We start from the raw sequence: 24,243 nt of genomic DNA on the forward strand, positions 1-24,243 counted from the left end.
AAGAAAACATTTTGAAGTTTTATGCAGATAATTTGGACAATTACAAAATGTATACATGTAAAATCTTCACACCAAAATTATATCTTTTGATGGGATTGAGCTTCAATATGAAAAATAGAAACAAGAGAAACATGTTTCTAGAAATAAAAATGCTGACCCAGTAGAACATATCAAGTCTTTTCTCAAATAATAAAATGCAGCAATGTTCCAAAGTATGGATAAACTTCTTTGAATATTACCGACCTGACATGGAGATAGTAGCTACATAAAAATTCTCTCTTTCACTCGTAAAAGTCTTTCCATATAATGAATGAATTTATGAACACAGATATATCACAAGTCATTGAGGCTATACAATATGCAAGGTTCTTTCAACTCTATGTTTTTTTCATAAACGCAAACATGGTCAGCTTAGACATCAAGCTTCCTTCAGATGACACGTCTGCCGTCTTAGATTTCTTGGATTGCTTTTCGGAATTTTCACTTTCGCTCTCTGTGGTGTCTTTCCTTTTGTTTGTCTTGGATTCTGCAGTTTGCTCATCTTTAGATTTTGGTTTTTTGTACTTCTGAAACAATTTATAAAAGCAAAATTTACCAGGTGATAATGCGTGGATAAAATGATATTCAGAGACAGTGAACTCAAACATGCATTCTCAGTTATTTATAAAGAATAAAAAATCAAAACATTATTCCAGTTAAATCCTCTACCTCCTTTTCTTCCGTAGACAGGTCTTTGAACCTTTTCATGGCAATTTTGACAATTTCTTTTTCATCACAATCTGGATTTTCTTGTTGCAGTTCCTCTCTATGTTCTTCAAGGTATAATGCAAAGCCAGTTTTCTTTGGTTTTATTGGAGTAATAGTGTCTGGTATGTCACTATTTGTGACATTTGATGAATCATCATCCTTTTTAGATGTTTTCTTGGATCCTTGAAGTACTAGTTTGGTCTGTTTTGACCCTTGCTGAAATAAAAATGTCAAACATAGTTAGAGTAAGAGATTTTGAGTCATATAATCAAATTGATTTGTTTAAAAAATTTAGAAAATAAAAGTGCAAAATAGAACCCCTGCAAAAAAAAAAAATTGCCTAGATTTCAGAGATTGGTAAAACTTTCAGCAAGTCTGAGCTATACCTATTTGTATAAAGCGTGAGTCTTTGTAGAGCAGACTTGCCACACAATATTTGGAAAGTAAATCAAGTTACTTATAATCGGAAGTTTTAATTTTATAATCTGAATGCCGAGAATTGAAGTCTGCTGACTCTCTGTGGAGAGACGTTTTTAAATGGAAGACCAGCTTGCATTCATACCTCGAAGTTGGAAAAGCTGATTATGACTACTGGTGTATATATATAATCTTGTTTTATACACATTGTTTAATACATAGCTAATACTTATCAGATAATTTCACCTTTTTAGTTTCTTCCTTTGATGTGTTCCCTTTTGTTGACAAACGTTTGGATGTCTTCGACAATATATCATCAATTGCACTATTGCTGGAGTTGTTGCTGCAGTTGAGCTCCGATTTTTGCTTTTTTGTTATCTATATAGAGCGGAAATAGCAATCATAATTTTTTTACAAAACATAATTCAAAGGTTTCACAATATGATTGGCATATGTATCTACAATCATACTAACTCAATCATAACTAATCACAAAAACTTGAAGGGTTAAGTTTGTATGAAGGAAGAGTGATTATGATAAGATAGAGAGAAGCTTTTCACAGGGTTTACGCTCCAGTTGCATTTTTTAAAATGCAACTGTAGCATAAGCTTCTCATGCAAAGCTTCTATCTTAGTTGCATTTTTTGCAAAAGAAAATCTTAGAATGCAAAAGTAGTAGTAGCCACTTTTGCAAAAATGCATATAGGAGGTGCAAAACGAGAAGACGTCCAACCATAAATCGTTAGCATTGTAGCATTTTGCTGAAGCTTTTCCCCCCCATTTTCGCTTTTTTCCTAAAGGAATTTTTTATCTAGTTTAAACCCTGCGGGTTTGTATGTAAATGTTTAAAAGAAACTCAGAAAGTATGGTTGAGATTGAAAAAAAAAATTTAGTAAGCATTTTCATAATAGAATCTAATCTTTTTCCGAATGAAATCTATTATGCAGACAGTGATATATTGTATTTCTTGGTCTATCTGCCCCATCAATCATGTTCTTTAAAAATGTCATGTAGGATGATACAATAATGTTTCCAGAACTTACGTTGAGTGTTAGTTCCATGTCAGATATTATTGCAAAACAACTTTGAGAAACATTCCTCTCGCTTTAGAGCTTCATGAAGTTTGAAATGACCTACTGATCCATGGCCTGGATAAAAATAGTAGTATTTGGTGGCAGGAACTTTATTCTAATGAAATATAATTCAACAAAATTCTTTCGAAAACAAATTTGTAATCAGACTTCTGAAATTATGCTTCCTCCGGAATTTAGACCATTCTGCATGTTCGTAAACTGAGATTAGTTTGTAAACCGAATCATTTTTTCTTGTTGGTGTAATTTCTTGTTTTTTCTGTTGGTTTCCTAATTGTGTACAAGACCAAGATATATGTTTGTAAACCAAGGGTTGACTCTCTCAGTTTCAGTGTAACCTAGTGAATGGAACCAAAAAATAGTCCAATCGATGATTTTCGGTCTGTTGTGCACCCTTCATAAAATGGAATATTATTTTAGTCCCTTGGCATTTCGTTTTATACAGGTTCCACTGTAACTAACCCTTTGAATGCATAGCACAGAAATCCCCTGAATCAGCGGTTCTCAACCTTTTCTTACTCTTCTATGGCATAGCCCCGTAGGCCTATTTATTTATTCATCAAAGTTACTAATTAATTTTTCATAGTTCAAAAATATTTGTAATTATTCTTTTTAAATTTGCTGTTTTTTTTATTTCCCTTGAGTGGCTGCGGAGCCCCTAGGGGTTGAGAACTGCTGCTCTAAACCCTATGTAAAATTCCATATCTTTTTTAATGAAGTAGGGCTTCTTCTGATTTTTAGCGCGTGCAATGTGAGGGGAATAGGAAAATGCATTCCATTGAGAAATAAACTTTACAACATACCTGAGCTTGTCATGGCTAAAATAAAAGGCTTTCAAGAAGGAGAGATAACTCATCAATGCCAATGTGAGAGGTTAAATAGCATTTCAACCATTCAAGACCAGTTTTGTACAATAGCGTCATATAATGAATTTTTCTTTCAAAAATGCGGGAAAACAGTGATTACATCATGAAAGTTAAACTTATTTCATTCCAGAAAGGTGCAGGGGATACACAGATGCACTGGGAAACTATTTTCTAGATGTTTTTTTCCTGACCTAAATGCTTATGCAGGGAATAAGCCATAAGACACTGTAGTTCTATGTAATGGGTTTCTTCACTATTTTGTAAATGCTTTGCAAAATTGTTGCTTAAAGTTTATTTCCATTCAGGTTAGATATAAATTTGGCAGGCTTTCATCATGATTGAAAATTTAACTTAATTAACTAATTAAACTAACTAATTAAATTTAATTATTAACAGACTTGCCTATTGTTAACACAGAAGAAATATTCTTCAGTTCATAGAACTCAAACAGGTATATCATAATTCAATTTGTGTTCATTCGTTCTACAGATTTTTTTTTCAGAAATATCTATCGAAAGACTTTTGAAAGCTTCATATTGAACTTCATTTTGTTTTTACTATCCCACACATATATACAGAGTGATTCAAAACTCAACGTTCAAATTTTTAGGGGAGGTAGAAAACACAAGAACGAAACAGAATCACAATTTTTTTTATGCGTAACAGTAAATGATTTGAGCGCTTGTTGTGAAACTTAACGCGTACGCATACTGTCCTCTTGTGAAATATTGCTAAATAAAAGTTTTCTCCAACCATTATTGGATTGTCATTTCTGCGTCTTCATCTATCCTCCAGCTGATCAGGTTGGGGTTTCCAGTCATACATTCCTATGTGATTCTGTTTTTTTTTTGTTTACTACCTTCCCTAAAAGTTTGTACGTTGAGTTTTGAATCACCCTGTATATAATTCCTGAAAAACATTTAAACACCTGAATACATAGACATACTGACCCGAAATGGATTGATCATTAGATTAGATTCTGGTAATAGTGATTGTCCATTATTATCATCATCTGAGTCACTGGGAGTGCTAAAATCTAAAATGAAATGCTCTATTTAAAATTCTAAAAATTAGGAAACTAAATAAAATCTAACACAAGATTACATACAACGATCTTTGATTTGTCATGATAAGAATAAAGTAGAAAAAGTAATTAAACAATGAACATAGCATCGCTCCATCTAATATTTCCTGAATCAGCCAATCTAATTTGTATTCAACAAACTTGCATGAATAATTTTCAGAAATTGTTTAGATACACTTGCACATGTTAGAAGATTGATATAATGGATAGACTTGATCTAGATCCTAATGCTAAATTTTAAAAAAGACAAATAATATTTTTATAACAAGGGGTAACAAATACAAGTTACAACATATGAGAATGTGATTTGAAAAAAGACTGTTTATAACTAGGGGCTACTAAATAAAAATTTAAGCAATTCATATCATGTGTCTCAGATGAAATAAATTACTTAAAAATTTCAAATCAATAGCTATATTTATGCAAAACAATCCCTTAGAATCTATATGCAATCAAAACAAAGGGATTAATTTAAATTACTGTTGTCCAACGCCATCCTATCATCATCCTGGGTGCTTCCATTTACAGTTGCAGTTGATTGTGCATTGGACTTGCGCCCCTTCAAAGGTTTTGGCTGAATTCTTTGACAGTCTTTGTCGGAGTAAGCATTTCTGAAAACAAAATTCAGAATTATTTGCATTCAATTAACAAATAATAATAACTAGATTCAATTGTTTTGTTTTTACTGAGACATCAGATCTGTATCGGTCACCTGATGGCCATAACCTGACTGGTCAAAAATATTTTCATAGTACCTATATTATCATAAACACTAAAATAACACAGAAGAGAACTACAGAAGATCTGTAGAATAGACTACACAGAAGATATACCTTAACAGTACACTAGAAGGAAGATTCTCCACCATGAATGAATCATCCTCTGCGATCTGATTTACATCTTCGTCTTGGCAGTCTTCAGTCATTTTCTTGTACATAATCTCACCTAAACGTTCCGCCATTGCCATGCGGCGCCTCTGCGTAGCATAGCGAATAGCTCCTTCGACCACTTTTGGAGTTGGCATGAATTCAGCAATATCTAGGGCTCTATACTCACGCTCTGTTCTTGTAGCAAGCTATATATAAACATTTAAATGCTCATAATGCACAATGTAATTATGATGTATCGTAAGTGCAGAATTTATTAGATGAACTGCCTAGTTACTTACAGCAAATAATTTTAAAAGGTTATCAGTCCATTTTTTTTCAACAGCAGCCAATTCGGACTCCAGATCGAAACCACCTTTGAGCAATGACTTGATACGATTGTATGTCATGATGCATCTGCTCTGTTCTTCCTAATAATCAAATATAGTAAAAGAAGGGGAAAAAAATTAACCGAAGAACTTCCAATGAGATCCAAGTTTACGATAAATATGAGATTCTAAATTTTTTTTTACAACCTGAATAAGTTTTGGCTCACCTCAAGCCGACCTTTGTCAGTAGAAGTCTCACAAAATGGTAAAGAAAATGCTAAGACTGAAACAACTGGACGAGGAAGCACTGCTGGATAACGAGATCCTTTACAAGGGATACACCTGCATCAGAAACATTAAATTGTAGATGTGCACATACAAACATATGCATGATAATAGTTATGATTAGAATGTTGAGTTTGCTTCTAAAACTTCCATTTCTTTCTTTTTTTTTGCATAAGCAACCGGTGAATGAAATTCGGTAGGAGGAATTTAAAAAAAAACCATTTTGTGTTTCACCATTTACTGTTAAACAATTATAACAAGTATGAATTTGGCTGGTCTAATTATATTTACATTATGCCTGCAAAACAGAAAAATAGTGCTGAACCGGACAATGTAGACATGTGAATAATTAATGCAATAAATCTAATTGAAATGTTTCAACGTTGAAAAACATATTCTACATTTGTACAACTCTTTCGTTAATATTAGTCAGCATGAATATGACGATGCTAAACTACATGACAAAAAAAAAAAATGCGGCTGCAATTTATTTTTTACATTAAACCATATTTATTGAATATTTTCTTCTATGGCATGTTCATAATTCATGGAATTATTAACTGAACCCTTTAAGCAGTACTGATGAGATATCTCATCTCCTTGAAAGCCTCTAATTTTAGCATTGACAAGCCCAGACATTTTGTAAAGTTGATTTCTCAGTGGAACACTTTTTCCTATACTATCTTTGCAACTGCTGAAAATCGGAGAAGAGCCTACTTAATTAAAAGAAAAAAAGCTATGGCGATTTTTATAGAAGGTTTAATAATATCTGCTGTGCCACTTAAAGGGTTAATCACATAAAATTATTACAAGATCCATTCAGGACATTAAATTATTAAAATTACTGAAATTTTGTTTTTGATCTAAAATTTTTTGGGGGCATGGACACTTTTGCGTTATTATAAGAAATAACCCTATTAACAGCCCTGTGTCATAAGTAACCTAAAAAAATGTGATGTGTCATTGAAAATGTTAAGAATGATTATTACCGTATCTCTTGCTGAATCTCAGATAGACCAACAACAAAATAATTATCAGATTTTCCTTTAGCCTAAAAAAAGAAATTGTCTTATAACATCAACGTGAAACAAAGGCAATGCACGTTCAATCAAAATGAAAAGGCTATTCTCAGGTCTACCAATGAATGTAATAAATCAGATTATATAAACACTAAATGCAATGAAAAAAAACATTTAATATCATGAATAATTTAAATTTTATAAATAATGTTTTTCTATAAAAACATATTCAAAGAAATATAAGTGCTTGATGTTTCAGTAATCCTGCAGAAATTCCACAATAAAATTTTTCGACACATTTGTATTAAAAAAAAAATTAGCGTAATATAGAAAATTGAAATTTGTCTCACCAATTACATAAAATTAAATTTTTACACAGTAGAACCTCGATAACTTGACATGCGAATATACATATTTAAATATTAATTATTAAATATTAATAATTATATATATTTAAACATATGTTAGGCTGGTATTACACTATAAAAGTTTGATAAAATCCCTTGTATAAAACTCAAAAAATTCAACCAATAAAGTTCATAGGTTACATTCGAGCAAATGAAACTGATAATCTTATTGGTGGCATTTTACAAGTTTTATAAAATTACTTTTATCAAACTTTTATAGTGTAATCCCGGCCTTACACAAATACACACTTATTATTACATAATAAACATACACACATAATACCAACAAACAAGATTAACTTGACTATCCGGATAACTCGACATTCATTATTCTCATGGTTCGCATAATACTAAATTCAATGGGGAGAAACCTCTTCAACTTGACACAAGATAGCTAAATCCTGCTTAAGTCGACTACAATTAATAATGTGCTATTACAACTAATTTTTCAAAATTGCCCGTGGATTGATGAATTAATAAATTTTCATGGCATTTCTGTCGTAGTTTGTTGGTCAAAAATACTTATGCTTTTTTTTCCCCATAATTCAGGATTGTTCAGAAAATTTTCGTAAAAAATTATAGCTAATTTTTTTAATGAATTTATAGATGATGGAATGGAATTGTTCAACTATGCATAAGTACATGTAAATGACACAAACGATTTTTAAAAATTTGGAGGAAGAGATCAAATGAAACCTCCCTAACTTGACATCCACTTAAGCCAACACATGCTCATCGAAGCTCTTGGTGTGTGTCAAGTTATCGAGGTTCTATTGTATTAAGTTGCTTCCATCATAAGCATGTTTTATGATGATTCCGATACTAGAAATTCTGGTTAGAAAGAAGTATGTGCACAAAACTTAATCATTGTAACTTACATGTGCTTTCATATCCAATATTGGAACCCATTTCATTAGACTTGAAGTGTTGAGTAAACGAACCATCCCAGAGGTGTCGACAGAACATAAATGACCTTCATCTGAAAAACTTAATTTCAAAAACTCAAGTTGAATTTAAGGTTGAAATGAATAGAAAAATATCAATTATTTTTTTTACAAACATTTATCATTTAAAAAAAATACTCTGATCTTACCCTAGCCATGTCAGATAGGACTTGGAACTTATAGGCAATGAGTATTCTTTACACAAGCTTTTGGATTTGAGGTCAACCTTGACAAGCACAAGACCCAAGTTTTGTTCACCGGGAATACCTGGATAAGAAAATAATAATTTAGCAAAATTAATCTGCAAACTATTTTAAACTTAATGAATAAGGGTGGTAAAAAATGGCAAGATAGTTCCCGATTTCAGCTAATAACTGCATACCAGCTCCTTTGTGATAAGCTATCGCCAGTTGACTTTCTTGGCCAGCCAGACACACAACTGGACCTGGAACACAAAATACCTCACACTGTACACCACTGACTGTAAACAATCTGAGCATCCCTTTGTCTGTTGCTGCTGCGGCCCAACCAGTACCCAAAGTTGTGGCCTGACAAAATAAAACAACGGATCAAATAAATAATATGTTATATTTTACAAACAAAATATTAACGCAGATAAAGGCAAGTGTCAACATACGCTATTGAAATTTTTAAATTTCAAGAAAAGTTTTAAATCACAGTTCTGAAATCCAGATTCAAGATAGGTTTTTAGTGCATCAATAAATTAAAAGCATGAATAGATTAGTCCATTTTTAGACCTCAACATTAACAGTAAAAACTAAATTATTTCAGCTGAAATACATTATAGAGTTAAAATCCTATATAATGATATTACATTCTAGTTCCGATGCATTTCACATAGCGTTAATTATTTTTATCTTTCACCACAATTCTGCCTTTCTATGCTCCCTTGTGTATCATTATGTGGATGTTTCAATGTATAAATATACAGCTTTTTTGAGATGGCATTGCTGTTTTTTACAGACACACACAACCATTCTTCAAATATCCTTTATATACAAATCACATATTCAAATATCTTTTAAGAACTTTGAAGGAATTATTTTGCCATTACCTACAACAGCAACATAGAAATTGTTTCAACTACGGGTGAGGTGGTAATTAATTTAATTAGTCAAACTTGGTTATAACAACACCTCGACTTTAAAGTCAATAATTGGGGGGGGGGGGGTGTATGCTGATTCTTCATAGAGAATAATGTAATGTTGATGAACCTTGTTTATATATAATATTGATAAAAACGTGGTGACCTTGAATATAACAACACATTTTCTCATAGCTCTTTTTTTGTGGGCACTGACTGTATATATAATTATTATTCTAGTAATTCCCCAGAGGAATGTTTATGCAGTGCATATAGGGTGCTGCTGTGGTGGTAGAGTGGTCATAGGACCAGGATTCAAACCACACCGCCGCCACAGGGTGGTCGGCTGAAGTTGGTTCTCCGTGGTTCCCAACTTTGAGGCTTAAATGCAAGCTCATCTCCCCATTAAAAAGTCTCTCGTGCCACAGAGTGTAACAGGCCTACAACAGTACAAATATTCAATTATTACACTTCACTGATAGTTTGAAAAATAGATGGCAGCACTAGAACAAGCATTACACAGAAACAAACTTAATGATAGATGTTAGATTCACAATACATTCCAACATGTACTCATTCATTAGAAATTCCATAGAGGAATATGAGCGAGGTGCATGTGTGTGTGTGATTTAGTAGTAGTAATAGTGCATATACGGTTAAGTTGTAGTAGCAGTATATATGGACGGCTTTTATATTAGAGGAACCAAGTTCCATTAAATCAAAAATGAGGAAAACTTATTTAAAGTTATCTTCGATTCAGTTATCTCTTCAGTTTGGTAGTTGGTTCAAGTGCACACAGACGGCATCACAGCCTATATGTCACTTGGTTCTATTTAGATAAAAATCCCATCTCTTTCACTAGTTCAGATGTTGGTATATCTCAAAAATGTTAAAAATGGAGCTTGGTTCCTTTTATATAAAAGCTGTTCATATAAGAGGATTAACAAACTTTATTCACTAAAGAAAAAAAAGCTATGTTGTGAAAAAATCAAATACCTCAATTTCTTCATCTTCGGCCATATCAATCACCCATTCCTTATTAGTATCCCACGTACCTATATGCACACATTGTAGTTTGCTGAGAATATAAATGCATCATTATTTATAAACTCAAATTTATGAGCAATAAAATAGCATTAAACAATGATACCAACATAGGTTAAAACCTGCATAAAAAACTATTCAACTATGCATGCCCAGATAACAAAAATCACTAAGTATAAGGGGTCAAAATTATTCTCTATGGAAGTAGGCCCAACCCTTTACATACTGTTTTAGCCAAGGTGTTGTAACAACTAAGGTTATATAGTCAAGTTTAACTATATATTAATCAGAGAACAGATCAACTTACAACAGGTGTCTAATGTGCTCAGTGTGACTGAAGTCAGAACCCATTGGTTAAAAGGCACTGATGTAGATGAAAGCACATAAAATTTTACATTTACAAAATTCTGATTTTGAAAACAAAAAGTATGAAAAACCTCAAATAATAAACTGAGCATTAGCTGTTAAAGTTAGAAGGTAAGTCACATATTTTAATTAGAGTTCTTCAAAAGAAAATATGTATTTACTAGATCATATTAAATTTATTTATAAGAGTTATTCATTGAAAAAAATAATTATTTCAAACTTAACACTTTAGGTAAAATATTTACCTAGGAGCATCTTCTCCTTGAGGACCTGCCAGCAACAATGCTTCGGCAGAAAGTGAAGCCATAGTAAAACCATGGATGTTGTTCACGTAAATAGGATGATAAACACTGGCATCATGGAATTCCACATCGATGGAATTTTCTTCTTCTGTGTTATAGCATCTTACAATGCCAGTGGTGTTCCATAGCTATGAAACAGCATAGTAAAACAAAAAAAACGACAAACACTATTTTTGATCAAAGATTAAAAACTTAATAACATTCAACAAATCTTTAGTTTTTAAATGTCATAGAATTAAATCAAGGATAGTTCATTAGAGCATGGCATATTGTCTTCAAACAATCTATTTATATAATTTGTGCCTTGCTTTTTTTATTTGAAATTCATAATTTTAAAATTTATATTGTCAATTTTTTTCCACCAGTAAAATTAAGCTCTCTATTTCAGTCAAAGATAAAAAGTATCGAAGTATGTAAGAATGATCATCATACCATAAATCTTTGCTCTATGTGCAAAGGTGTAGAACTGGGTTGAAAAGACGTTTGAAGGGGTGTAACTGGTACTACGGGTTCTTTAGGTTTGATTTCTGTAGGAACATCAACCGTTGACGTGACACCAACATCATCATCAACTTCATTACTATCTCCGAATATAACAGGTTCAAGCTTAGCTTTGATAGCACCAATATCAAAAGCTAAGAAACAGAATCAAATAGCCATTATCAAATGAATAAGTTATTAAGATCACTAAATACAACTATTAACTAAAATAATAAAAATTTGATGGAGATGATTTGAGTTTATGATTCTGAGTGTATTCAAACTGAAATGAAAAATCTTGCAAATACTTACAATATTCTGAATTTTCAACGCGTGATATCATGACACTTTCAATCAATTTAGTAAGTTTTGATGGCATATACCGTGTTAGCCGGCATGCCATAAAAATGAGGAGACACCAGCTTTTTGAATGTTGGAGCCTGGTCATTCCTGGCATGCCAGGAGCAGGAAAAGCGAGGTTCGATAAGAATCAAAGGATACATTCAGAAGACTGATATCAATATACCAAATATTTAATAAATATTTGAATCGGAATAAAATAATAGTTTTTACTGTAGCAAACATATTTTGTCCAGGAATTAGATAACAATAAAAATTTTGCATTCATTTATTGCTCTAACCTAATTATCTTAAGCCTAATATGAAATACAAATACTTTACAAGATTCATCGAAAGACTGGTTATTTGTGGAGATGAAGATCTCCAGATGAAGATATCTTCATCTCCACAAATAACCAGTCTTTCGATGAATCTTGTATTGACAAGTGGAGAGGACGTTTCTATATGTACAAATACTTTATTCAGTGTCTTTCTGCATGGTCAGAAATAGAAGAAATATGCTGTCGGTTACAGTATCATGTTTTGCAGTGCAATTCTTTAATTTTCTTCTCTGCTTATTTAAATTTTAAACACATGATCAAAGAATACAGAAATACTTCACAGTCTATTAATTTTTCCATTTAGCTGATCTAATCTAGGAGAACAAATATACTTAGCACATGACATTTGAAAGATTTATGGTAGCAAAAGCAAATGTGAAATTTGACTGCCGACATAGTTTGTAAAACACAGAGATCCTAAAGTGCAGAAAACAGACAAGCTTCAAATCAGTCAATTCAATCAATTCCTGGCATGCTGGTCTTTTTCTATGTATGCCAGCTAATGCAAGGGAATACGGTATATTGCTTTTTTCATAGAAATAGTTGAAGTTTCAAAATTAAAAACTAAGAACTATATATTTTGAGGTAGATTTAAAAAAAAAAAAATAGACAAATTACCATTCTCGCTTCCATCCATGCTTTCAGTATTGAAATCATTAATGAAATCATCGTCTTGAAGAACATCAAAATCATTTTCTGTATTCTTCTTTTGCTTGTCATCTTTGCAGATCTTATTAGTGGCAACATTTGGAACTGAATTCTTATTGGGTTTATCCTGAGAAAAAAAATATTGACATCTGATATCATTATACTATTATTATAACGTATTGAAACATTGTAACTTTTAATTTAATGTCGTCCACATTTTGTTAACATTGAAATCTTACCTTAATACTTGATTTTTCTTCAATTACTATGTTATAAACTCCAAATTGACCCTGAAAGTAAATAAATGAAATAAGCTATTATGAAACACCATTTATAACATGTCATAAAATTTTCTCAAACAAATTTCTTCCCAAAGTAATATGCATGTACTTCAGACAGAATGAACACACATTTCAACACTTGTTACTGCACTGAACAATTGAAATGGAAATGACTGATTTATATTCACAAGCTTGTTTGGTGTGACAGAGAACAGAGTGTAGAGTAATGACCGGTACACATCACAAGAGACTGTCTAAAGACTGCTTACTCTAGTAACCCTGAGAAAATAGGATTGCTTTGGAATAACCTCACTTACACTGCATAAATATTCACCCACTGCTATTCTCCCAGAGTACAGAGGAATATATGCTGGCCCGAACAGCTCAGGGCCAATTCTCAAGATGCATTTGTTTACTTGTACCCATTAAAATTGCTCCAAAGCTGGGCTGGAAGAGATCTCGGCAACGGGATAAGTCCGGTGGCAGAGCCCCTGGCGTTCATTCATTGTACCCATTTAGACATTTCTGAGACTGCTTGGGTGCCAATTATCAAAAAATGGCATGAACTTGAGCAGGTGGTACCTTGGACGTGTCATAATGGTTTTAAGAAAAATAAATTCATAAATTGCTTCTACTGGCTCACGAAATTTATTTAGCAGCAAAGCCGCCCCCCCCCCCAATATAACACTAGGAAGATAAGAGATAATAACAAGTATAAAGATATTCGTTACTTTTGATATACTTGAAATTTTTTTCCTCACATAGCGTAATTGTTTCATTTAGGATCTGCATCCTAAAGTAACAGCAATAATTCACTAATTAAATATCAGAAAAGCTAACTCTACCTCAACATCACAAAAAGCCAACTCTTTGTTGTTAGAAGGATTCCAAGCCAAGCTACAGATCTTGAGATTTCTGGTGTGATCTTTCCTGAAAATTGTGTCGTTACAATAAGATATAGCAAGAAAATTCATGTGCAAATCTACTTGTATATCGTGTTCACAAGTAATGAAAAAAAAAAACATACTTAAACACAGGAATTCCTCTTCTAATATCCCATACAATAATTGTTCCATTATTTGCAGCTCCTGCAATATATAACCCACAGGGAGAGAACTTTGCTATCGAAAAAGTCTACAAAGACAGAAATAAATCATTAAATTTATGAAATAAGAAGTGCTGCAGATTTTGAATTAAAATACATATACAAGATTTTTTACTATAACTTTCACATCATACACGGCCAAAGACAAACAATTGCTCTGCTAAATACTGAAAAAGAATGATGAAACGAATCCTGTTATAACAAACTACAAGAGACAGGAGAAATCACTTCACTATAACGAAATTTTGTTTTAAAGAAATTCCAGGTTCATAGATTGTTCCTATGTTAACTTATCTGGGGGATTAAAAAAGTATTTGTTAAAACAAGATTCAACTGTATAAGCTATATGTTATTTCTAAGAACTGAAAAACACTTTACATTTGTGTAGAACTTAGCATTCTATGTTCAACCTACGGTCTAAGCATTATTAGAGAACTTTATAACATTACCGATTTAAACACACTATCCTGCATTATACATATGTAAAAGAATATTTTTTTAACCGTAAAAAGAAATACAAACAAAAATTCATTTCATGCCTTTGAAGTCAGCAGTCTACACTGCTGCATTGAATAGCCACAATAACCAAAAATTAGCTTTAAAAGATGTGCAAGGAATGGATTTATTATGATTAACTCTGATATACACAGTGTGTATATATGATTCTCCTCCTTACCAGATCAGCGCTCGCTGCTTCATCTCAGGGAAGAGATATAAGCAGGTGATCAAAGACGACGATATATATAATCCCAGGACAAGAAAAAATAGTTGTTCAAATCTAATTTAATAAATCCATTCAATGTAAATTTTCAGAAACAAATATTGTGCTGGAAAGAAATTTTGATTTGAAAAAAAATACCTCTTTGAAATTCTCGTCCCTAAGTTTGGTTTTACATGTCCACAAATCTCTTTCGTATACTTGCAACTCATCTCCTACTGGTATAGCTAAAAACTATAAGAAAAAATTTTAATATGAATATATATAGTTCTTCGAAGTCGCTCACACTACAAGCTCGCTGATTTATTAAGTCATTAATCAATCATTTTTGAATCATGGGGGCAAATCCCGTTGCAGACCTGACACTTATTTTGAAATCATTGTAGGATACAGCAGTAGGTTACCCTTTAAAACCCAGTGGTTCCCAAAAAGTGTGCCACAACACTCTAGGGTGCCTTGAAACCACTCAGGCATGTCATGTGCGATTTCAAGAGGTAAAATGAGATTGGAAGTAGTAAGATGGCTGCGGTGTGACCAATCAATGTATATGTGTTATAGTGTCATCCAAAAATATAATTTTAAAGAGTAGTTTCACTCCTCTCTAAAATTTTAAGGAGTATTTTTTTCTTTTGTCCATGAAAAATAACTATTTTTTTTAAAAAAATCACCTAAAATTTGAAGGAGTATTTTCACTCCTCAATTTGGAGAAGTAAAATTGAATTTGATGAGCGAATCATACATCTAGATGTGTATTGACAAACACTGAATGTGTTTGATGGCAGTTTGGAATGCAGCAAATGTAAAAAGTTTGGGAATCATTGCTCTATTTCAGTAATCAGATACGACTTTTTTTTATAGATCATCCATCAAAAGATTCATAATTTAATCTAACTGCAAATCTCACTTTACATTCTCAATTTTTTCCATAAGATGAAGTATGGAATACAAAATTCACGCAATACTATACATTTATATATGATGTATGTATGTATAGTGTGGGTTACATATAAATTCAGATGTGCTTATCATCAATAAACAAGCTTCAGCAGTAAGCCAAATTTTATTCAGAAATCTTAATAATTTCAGTTAATTCTAAACTTAATTGAAAACTTTATACTATAGCAAAGAACAAATTTTACACATGAAAAATATTATAAAAAAAATAATAATAATAGATCTATTATTTAGTACAAACTAAAATGTGTGAAATGAAGTTTCAAGAGCTGCAAATAAAATTTAAATACCTTCCCTCCATCAGGATGCCAGTTAATATGACACAAAGTTTCAGAATTGCTAAATGAAAGAAATATATAATGAAAAAGCTGTTTTTCTTTAGTAACAAATGAATATTATTTTTACATTATTATTACATTCATGGCCGTATGTCTGTAAAGGCAGGATGGCAGAACATATTGGTATATGCACATTAATTATCATTACTTAACCCATTTGCATCCGGAAGTTAGAATTATCTGAACTATGAGCGCCCTTTTTATACAAGAGAGCTTTATAATATCTGTTAGCACAGTGAGTAAAAACTTGTTTTGTTATCGATGTGTAAATTTATTTTTATATATACTTGGTATAAGGAACAGGTAGTAAATTCAGAGAGAAAGGATGCAAATGGATTAATAATTGTTAATACCGCTATTAGGTAGGTGCTATAATGCTCTTGAAATGAAGATTCCCCCCCCCCCTCAATTTTGTAACTTAAACATAACTTTATTTTTATTTATTTTATTTTACGTTTGTAAAATATTTGTAGTCATAAAAAGCACACTTACGAAAATTAATCAAGTATCTTATGCGATATAAAATGTATGTAAAATTTTAAATGCTGATACATTACACTTGAAAAACAGTAAATGAAACTTCGATTTCCTTCATGGTTCATTTCATGTTTTTTTGTGCAGGTATCTATTCCTTTACATGATTTTGCAAAAAAAACACTGTTTCAAAAAGTTGAAGTTGTGAACCGCAAAATTTAGTTTGTAGTTCCTGAAAATGGGCTTGCAAATTAGAGGTGTGGCATAATGAAAATGATAAAATCAGTTAGATTTATTTATGTAGATAAGACACATATGGAAGAAATACTCAAATCCAGATCTCACTAGTGAGCATCTTTTGGTAACATGTGGACAATGTCATCAGAATTTTAATCAAAGAAAATGATCCAAATGAATATAATTGTTATATTTGCGAGGGATATCCAGAATTCACTAATTTTGCTTCTTAAATTTTTACAAAGAGATGACAAATGATACTTGTCAGCTGAATTTCGACTGCTTTCATCAAAAGTGTTATCAGTCAGTCATATCAAGCTCTTCAAAAAGAAAAACATCCACATTCACTAGAATCAATCAAAAGCAGTGAAGACAGAAGTGAAAAAGTATTAATCAAATTTATTCATATAGCCTAAATTGACAAGTTTTATTTATAAGTTTGAATGGTTATTTTATTCAAAAAAAATATTTTGCTGCAGGAAGTTGGATTTATTATTTTTTTCTCATCCTTCTGAAGAAATTTACATGCCTGAATTGAAGTAATAGATGTCAAAAAGTCAATATCTTATATTCTACTAATGTCAAGCGCATGTGTTAAAAAATTACATGATTGGTCAAAATGTTTACATGTCCCATGCATATCGGGAAATGGATTTGTCTAGCCCTGTGTACAAAATTTGCTTGAAATCAATAAAACTTTCCACTGACCATCAACTGAATTTATAAAAAACAAATAAATTAAAAGAAAACAACATGTATCAATACAATATTGAAAGAATGAAATAAAGCTTACCAAAGATCATTTGACTTCTTGAAGAGCCTTAGGGTTTCAATGCAAGTTTGATCTTTCATATTCCATATTCTAACTGTTCCATCACAGCTTGACGAAGCCTAAACAAAAGCTTCATTCAATCTCAAGCAATAAAATATTAACATATGTATAAAACAAATCTCCTCTCCAGCTATAATAAGGAAAGATATGTTCCAGTGAAAATCCTCATTCATTGAAAAATTTACAGAAATGACATTCTAAATAACCTCAACAGAAAATAACACTCTACCATTGAAAAATATTACATATTAATGATTAAAACTGAATAAAAAGTTTAAGTAACAAAATACATACCAGGTATCTATCCTCAGAATCAATTGCAGCGTCAAGTATGGGAGCATCATGGCCTCTGTATGTTTGAAGCTCTTTGGTGGCCACATTGAAAACTTTAGGATAAAAATCCCTAAATAATGAAGCACGGGATTATTTGTATCAGATACAAAATTTAAAATATGAAATGGGGAAAAATGTTTTGAAATATTGAAACTGCCATTGTTTAAGTTGTATGTGTAGGCATGCATGTTTATCAGATTATTTTTGCAACTGTTGCCACAATGGTGGTCAGCTGAAACTAGTTGTCTGTGGTTCCCAAATTTGAGGAGCAAATGCGAGCCAATCCCCTAGTTGGAAAGTCTCACCACAGAGAGCAAAACTCCAGCAATGATACAATTATTCAATCATTACACTGCACTTACAGTTAGAAAAAGTGATGGCAGACAGCAGCACACTACACATAACAAGCATTACAGAAACAAATTTTGCATTCGGTTCCCAACACATACATACACATTCCAACATGTACCAATTCATTAGAAGTTCTGCAGAGGAATATGGATGAGGTGTATGTATGCTTTAGTAGTAGAGTACTTTTACAAAGCAATATATAAAGGGGATCACATGAAAACAGAACAGTCGTTACAATTTTTTCGGTTTTTTTGTATGAGTGTGGAGAAACTTTGTATGCATGTAGAGCAGGATATAAGGAAGGCAACCCCCTATTGCCGAATGAACTTCCCTACGTTGTCGCGTGCAATCATATGATATGTGCTGGCAGTTGGCCAATGTTCAATAAGCAATCAGTTATTTTTAGCCGAATGTTTGTGAGTAAATAACAGCAAACTGTGCTATTCGTGTTTGAGTGGCAGAAAGAGTTTGAGTTCAAGAAATGCATCTGCAAACGAAGGCAGTGCATGGTAAGCATGCATTGCCATTGACTTGTGTACAGGACTAGAGCAAGCGTTTCCTGGAGGTACGGGAATCTGTGAATGATGGTACACGACCTGGCCAAATTCGCCTCGTCATCAAGGATGCTTTGGTGGAAAACGTTGACCAGATAATCAATCAAAACAGATGACACACAATAAGGGGCATTAGCAAGAAAGTGGGAGTGTGTTTCGGTTCCATTCACACCATCATTGCACAAAAACTCCACTACAGGAAAGTATGTGCACAGTGGAAACACTTGTGCCAATCCTACACACTAGCCAATGACAATGCCTGTACGCAGAACACTGCATTCATTTGGCAATGCATTTCTCAAACTCTTTCTGCCCCTAAAAAATGAATAATATGACGTTGCTCTTCTTTTACTCGCAAACATTCTGCAGATGCTAATGAAAAAACTGATTGCCTATTGGAGGATACTGTTGGCCGACCGCCATCACATATCATGTGATTCTGCACTACTACCCAGGACCAGTCCATCCCACAGTGGAGATGCTTTCCTTATATCCCGCTCTGATAATATCCGTGATCCTGCAGCTGAAGATGATTTGCAATGGTCTTTCAGCTTTAAAGTGCAAATGTGAGTCAGTTTCCATAAAAATAAAAATAAATCGGCACTGCAAGCAGTAGAAATGACTATAGTGAATCGTCGTTGTGTCAAATTCCGATGTTTCTGGGGGAAAGAATGTCCATTCCACGATTAAGTCAGCCGAATTACAAATGCTAATTTAGCAACTTTGCTGAATAACGAGTGCCAGATCGCCAATCTAGCCAAATAACGAGTGCTGCAAACATCGTGTTGATTCTTCTGAAATTCTCTCCCATTTTACAACAATTTCTTTCTGAGTATAAAAAAATAGAAAACTTATAGAAAATTTTTAGTCTATTTAAACAGCTGCTGTTCCAGACAGCAGATAGTGCCCTCAAAAAGCAAAAAGTGTGGCATCTTAAATAGACTGGTGTGAAAAATTTTATGACAGCCGCTCTTTGAAACAAGGTATAAAAGGCCTGAAAAACAAAAAAGCAAGCTGATGAAAAGATGTTTGATAACAAAAGACAGTGCAGTCATTTTATTTTGAAAAGGAGTGGGGGGTTAATGAAAATATTCTTGCAAGTTAATTTCGCTGCTCCAATTTATGAATATCTGCACCAAAACTGCTCAGAATCCTATATTTTGCTGCTCCAAAACTGCTCATAAATGGATTTTGTCACACCCCCACTCCTGCATCCTTATAGACTCCAATTTAGCAATCAATTATAGAAATTTCTATGAACCAATACCAATTTTCTAGTCGCCATGACTACCTGGCACCTGAGATTTGTATCAAGCCCTGCCTTATTATACCATATAAATGCCGGAAAAGTATTCAAATTTTCACTCTAGTAGATAAGAATATTATAAGTGATCTAAAAAACACAAAACAGAGGGGAATACACATACCCTCCACCAGTCACTACATATTTTCCATCAGGGCTGCAAGAAATTGCATAAACATCTGTGAAGAACTGAGCTACAACTCCACTGCATTCAACATCAGGGAACGTATAGCTATTAACAGCATTCGAGTCTGTTGCCAAATATATGGTCCCATCCTAAAAAATAAATAATATAACAAATGAAATTTATTCATTTTTGCTTATAGAACATTTCAATACAATTGAATCACTTATTTCAAAAAACCCCCTCTTCAGTGCAGAATTTCAAGTTTTGTGATATTTGAGAAAAACTTTCAGCTGCATTAAGTTGAACACATAGTGGGACGGAGAGCAAAGCAACGATGAGAGAAGAGATCAGAGATCAAAGCAGCAAAATCAAACACTGATTCCAATGCGCCTGCGTATAGTAGCGCCCACCGCAGCAGAGCGGGAATTCAACCACAAGCGATAATAGCAGCACATTCAAGATATTTTGTTTTTGCCGCCCCGCTCGCTTGTGTGTAGCTTCAAGATGTCCGCCGAAGGGCTTGTTTTCGCTTTCAAACTCTATTTCTATTTGATACTCTCTGCTACATCAAACGCCCCCACTATGTGTACTATGTTCCTTGCTCGCAGCTATATTCTCGTGTCGCTTCTCTTCCTTCCCATTCGTTGCTTTGTTCGCCGCTTTCACTATGTTCTTAGCCTTAACTGGTCTCTGTACTAAACAAAATTACACAGAGATCCCAAACGGTGGGGGAAATACAGAACACTGTTTTAATGGGTTTTTGCACCAAACAAAGCATTAATCAACTACAAGAAGCAAATTCCCTTCCTGAAAGTATAAAATCAATTTCAAATTTTTTGTCAGTTATGGGGCTTTTGAAATGTGCGATTCAATTACAATTAACATATAAAAAATGTCAGTGAAAAGAAAATTATGTTTGAAATCTCTGGGTTTTTTGTAGTAAGTGTGCACAGTAGGTTTCAGAGAAGGGGGTGGAGGCGGAAAGTTTGTGAGCCTGGATGAGAAAACAATTAACTTTTTGCAAAACTATATGCTAAATATTATTCTCTGAAGGTGTCTGTGGTCTTCTGTAAGCATGTCAAGTGACACCAGCATAAAAATGTTCTTACCACTGTCTACCACCATGAAGGCTACTTCAAGGTTCGCAGGTTTGATCCCGGGGAAGAACATGAATAAGTTATTTCCCTACCGTAGGGTCACCAATAGATGGGGCCTCCTCAATATGCCCCAGCACTCCAGTGCATAAGTGACTAGAGCCCAGATAAAATACACTAAAAAAGTGGAGAAATATGCTAATATGCATTAAAAATCACCAAAACATGTACTTTTATTAAAACAGAGAAAAAATGTGTTAAATACCTAGTGGAATTTTTTTTAATGCATATTTTCCATTCCTTAGTGCATATTCCTGTACCAAAATAATTTTCATGCAAATAAAGAGTTTATGTTTCTTATTCAAGAATTTCTAGTGAGTAGACCAGCTGCCTGCCAACAAATAAAAAATTTTGATCTGAAGAGAACGAAAGTATGTGCACAACCAGTGAATAACAAAACAAAAATATAGCCCAAAGTGGCTTGAAAGAATAGTGGCTAAAAGAGACAAATTTTCCACCCCTACTTCATGGCTTATCTGGGGCTCCCCAGAATATTTTAGGTGGATATTTTCTTATAAAAGAACTACTTCAAAGCATAAATAGGTATTTAAATGAATAGCTTCAGCTGACCGCGATGTCCCTGACAAAGGTTGGTGATGCCCCTAGGAGCTGCGACACACACTTCAAGAAACACTGCCTAAGACAGTAAATAGTTTGTTTTATATTAACTGAAAAAAACTATCAAAAATTTGATATGTTGCCAGCTTGAGTAACAGATAACGGCAAAGACAAATATCCTTAGTAATTCACTAAAATTAGCCTCTCCCTCAATGTTATCTTCTATGTAAACAAGATGCAAACATGTTCACTTCTGATAATTTTTCATGTACAAAGGAAAAACCTGAAACATTTGTTTGAAAATTTTAAAATGTGATTGATCTTTGGTAAAACTTCAAAAATATGCACTAATTCTAAAAAGTCTTCCATTTTATGCATTTATAATGAAGGCTGATAAAGGCTCTAATCATGACTTTTCTCTAGAGAGAAAGATTTCTTAGTCAACTCGTCTTCATATTAAATTGCTGTATAGCAATATGACCGGAATTGGTATCTCATGAAATAGTAGTATTAGTACACCTATACCTTAAACGCCATAGAAGTAACAGCATCTCCCATGTGATGAGTTTTTGGATCCTCATCCTCAAAACCCTCCCATACTCTAATGTCTCCATCACAGCCAGAAGTCAGCACATATCTGAAACAAAAATAAATATCAGCAACAACAGTATTAGGATATCCAGCTATAATGATAACTCCTTTATAACAATAGGTTTCTCAGACTCCTTGAGCATTCTCATATGCATGTAGGCATTTCACTGAAATATCAATCAAATAACACAGTTTCCAACATTTCTGATGGTGTGAACTCCTCCTCTTTATTGAAATTCAATGCATATCAGAACCCCTGTAGTAAAGGTCAATTGTTCAAGGACCCCCTCCCCCTTCAGCGAAGGTTAATTTAAAGCACCCACACAATCCAAAATGTATTGTGTAATTTGCATAATTTCACAGTACTTAATGTGTCACTGATGCAATGGTAGTGAAAGAAAATGATAATGGTACCTCTTACAAAGCACTAAGCACTCACCGACCCCCCCCCCACCCCCCAGGGTCCACAGACTATAGGTTAGGAAGCAATGAAGTAGCATATGATGTAATTATGTAAATTTTTCTCATGGATGTTACAAAGATAAAAGAATATCACTGGAGGGGGGGGGGGGTGCAGACAAAGCCCCCCCCCCTAATCAAGCTAATACTTCAGAGAATTTTTTTTTTTGCAGTAAACCCCCCCCCTCCCCCGAAAATATTTTGTACACCTATGTAGTCACAGGGCCGTAATTGGGAGGGGGGGAGCAGGTGGGTCTGATGCCCAGGCACTTGACCAGAAGGGATGCAAATTTCACACTTCTCTCTTTCAACATTACATGGGTGCGCCAAAATGTGTGCTTGCCCTGGCTAACAAAGCTCCTATGCTGCATATGTAGTGCACACATAGGCGGAGATAGACTTGAAAGTCTGGAGGGACACAATGACGATTGCTGGGGGGGGGGGGGGACATGACTATGATGTCAATACATATATTTATGAATTGACATCATATCAATTTTTCTAACCATGAGTGAATAATGATTAGATATGGGGGGTCCTGCCGCAGGTGTGTGGGCCCTTGGTAATGCATTAACAAAAAACATTTAGCAAATATTCAAAACAAAAATAAACCCTATTAGTATATTTAGCAATGGTATCCCCTCCCCCATTGTTTGTTGCGTCAAAACTGACTTGCTTTTGCCCCATTGCCAATAATTTTTTGGGTATAACAAAGAAATTCCTCCGGGGTAGCGCGCACTACACGTTGGGAACTCTACTCTGTGATGTACATTATTGATAATAAAAATTGTTGCATACTTTCCGGAATCATCATAGCACACAGTTGTTTGCCCTTCCGAATGCGCATAACGTAGCACAGTTTCTTCCATGATTCTTTAATTTTATCAATTAAAAATTTTGTGACTAAAAGATTTAATCCACGATTTTTATTTTAATTAAAAGATCAAATTTTCCACCATTAACGCTCGCTGAAAGGAAGTGTACAAGCTAGCTGCCAATTGTAAACAATGTTCCCGCGCTTCTCAGTGAGAATGATGCTCATGATGATGGTCAATGATTTCGTATATCATGAGTTCTCGTCGATTTAATTTTATGAACGATTCGCTTTATCAATTAAATCATGACGAATAAAAAAAACTTTGATAATATGTTTAAATTATTTTAAAGTCATGTATGTTTTTTTTCATTACACATT

The 24,243-nt window shown here is 33.4% G+C and overlaps 1 protein-coding gene across 1 annotated transcript; it reads right to left on the reverse strand.

The window, feature by feature from the left end:
• Nucleotides 1–24,075, reverse strand: Ctf4 (Chromosome transmission fidelity 4). Its single transcript, XM_089254706.1, has 26 exons — nucleotides 23,847–24,075; nucleotides 22,524–22,635; nucleotides 20,284–20,435; nucleotides 17,913–18,021; nucleotides 17,580–17,677; nucleotides 16,028–16,076; nucleotides 14,925–15,017; nucleotides 13,988–14,094; nucleotides 13,806–13,890; nucleotides 12,919–12,969; nucleotides 12,650–12,806; nucleotides 11,304–11,506; nucleotides 10,815–10,999; nucleotides 10,156–10,237; nucleotides 8,437–8,602; nucleotides 8,204–8,321; nucleotides 7,989–8,097; nucleotides 6,674–6,735; nucleotides 5,627–5,741; nucleotides 5,373–5,501; nucleotides 5,038–5,279; nucleotides 4,685–4,815; nucleotides 4,071–4,156; nucleotides 1,411–1,542; nucleotides 709–963; nucleotides 1–566 (listed from the first exon to the last, which is right to left on the reverse strand). The coding sequence occupies exons 1-26, from the start codon at nucleotides 23,915–23,917 to the stop codon at nucleotides 378–380; spliced, it is 3,288 nt and encodes a 1,095-aa protein (XP_089110832.1). The 5' UTR covers nucleotides 23,918–24,075; the 3' UTR covers nucleotides 1–377.
• Between the last annotated feature and the right edge of the window lie 168 nt (nucleotides 24,076–24,243).

This window comes from Pholcus phalangioides, unplaced genomic scaffold, assembly GCF_987345545.1.
Source record: "Pholcus phalangioides strain wild (caught in Gottingen) unplaced genomic scaffold, Ppha-v1.0 ptg000042l_1, whole genome shotgun sequence".
Classification (NCBI taxonomy): Eukaryota; Metazoa; Arthropoda; class Arachnida; order Araneae; family Pholcidae; genus Pholcus; species Pholcus phalangioides.

What these genes read in the sequence shown, in the direction of transcription:
- Ctf4 (XM_089254706.1), bottom strand. Translation starts at nt 23,917, where the DNA reads ATGGAAGAAACTGTGCTACGTTATGCGCATTCGGAAGGGCAAACAACT. An exon ending in AGAGGAATTCCTGTGTTTAA is followed by an intron (nt 13,891 to 13,987) that starts GTATGTTTTTTT and finishes CACAATTTTCAG; the next exon opens with GAAAGATCACACCAGAAATC. An exon ending in CCGAAGATGAAGAAATTGAG is followed by an intron (nt 8,603 to 10,155) that starts GTATTTGATTTT and finishes TTATTTTGTCAG; the next exon opens with GCCACAACTTTGGGTACTGG.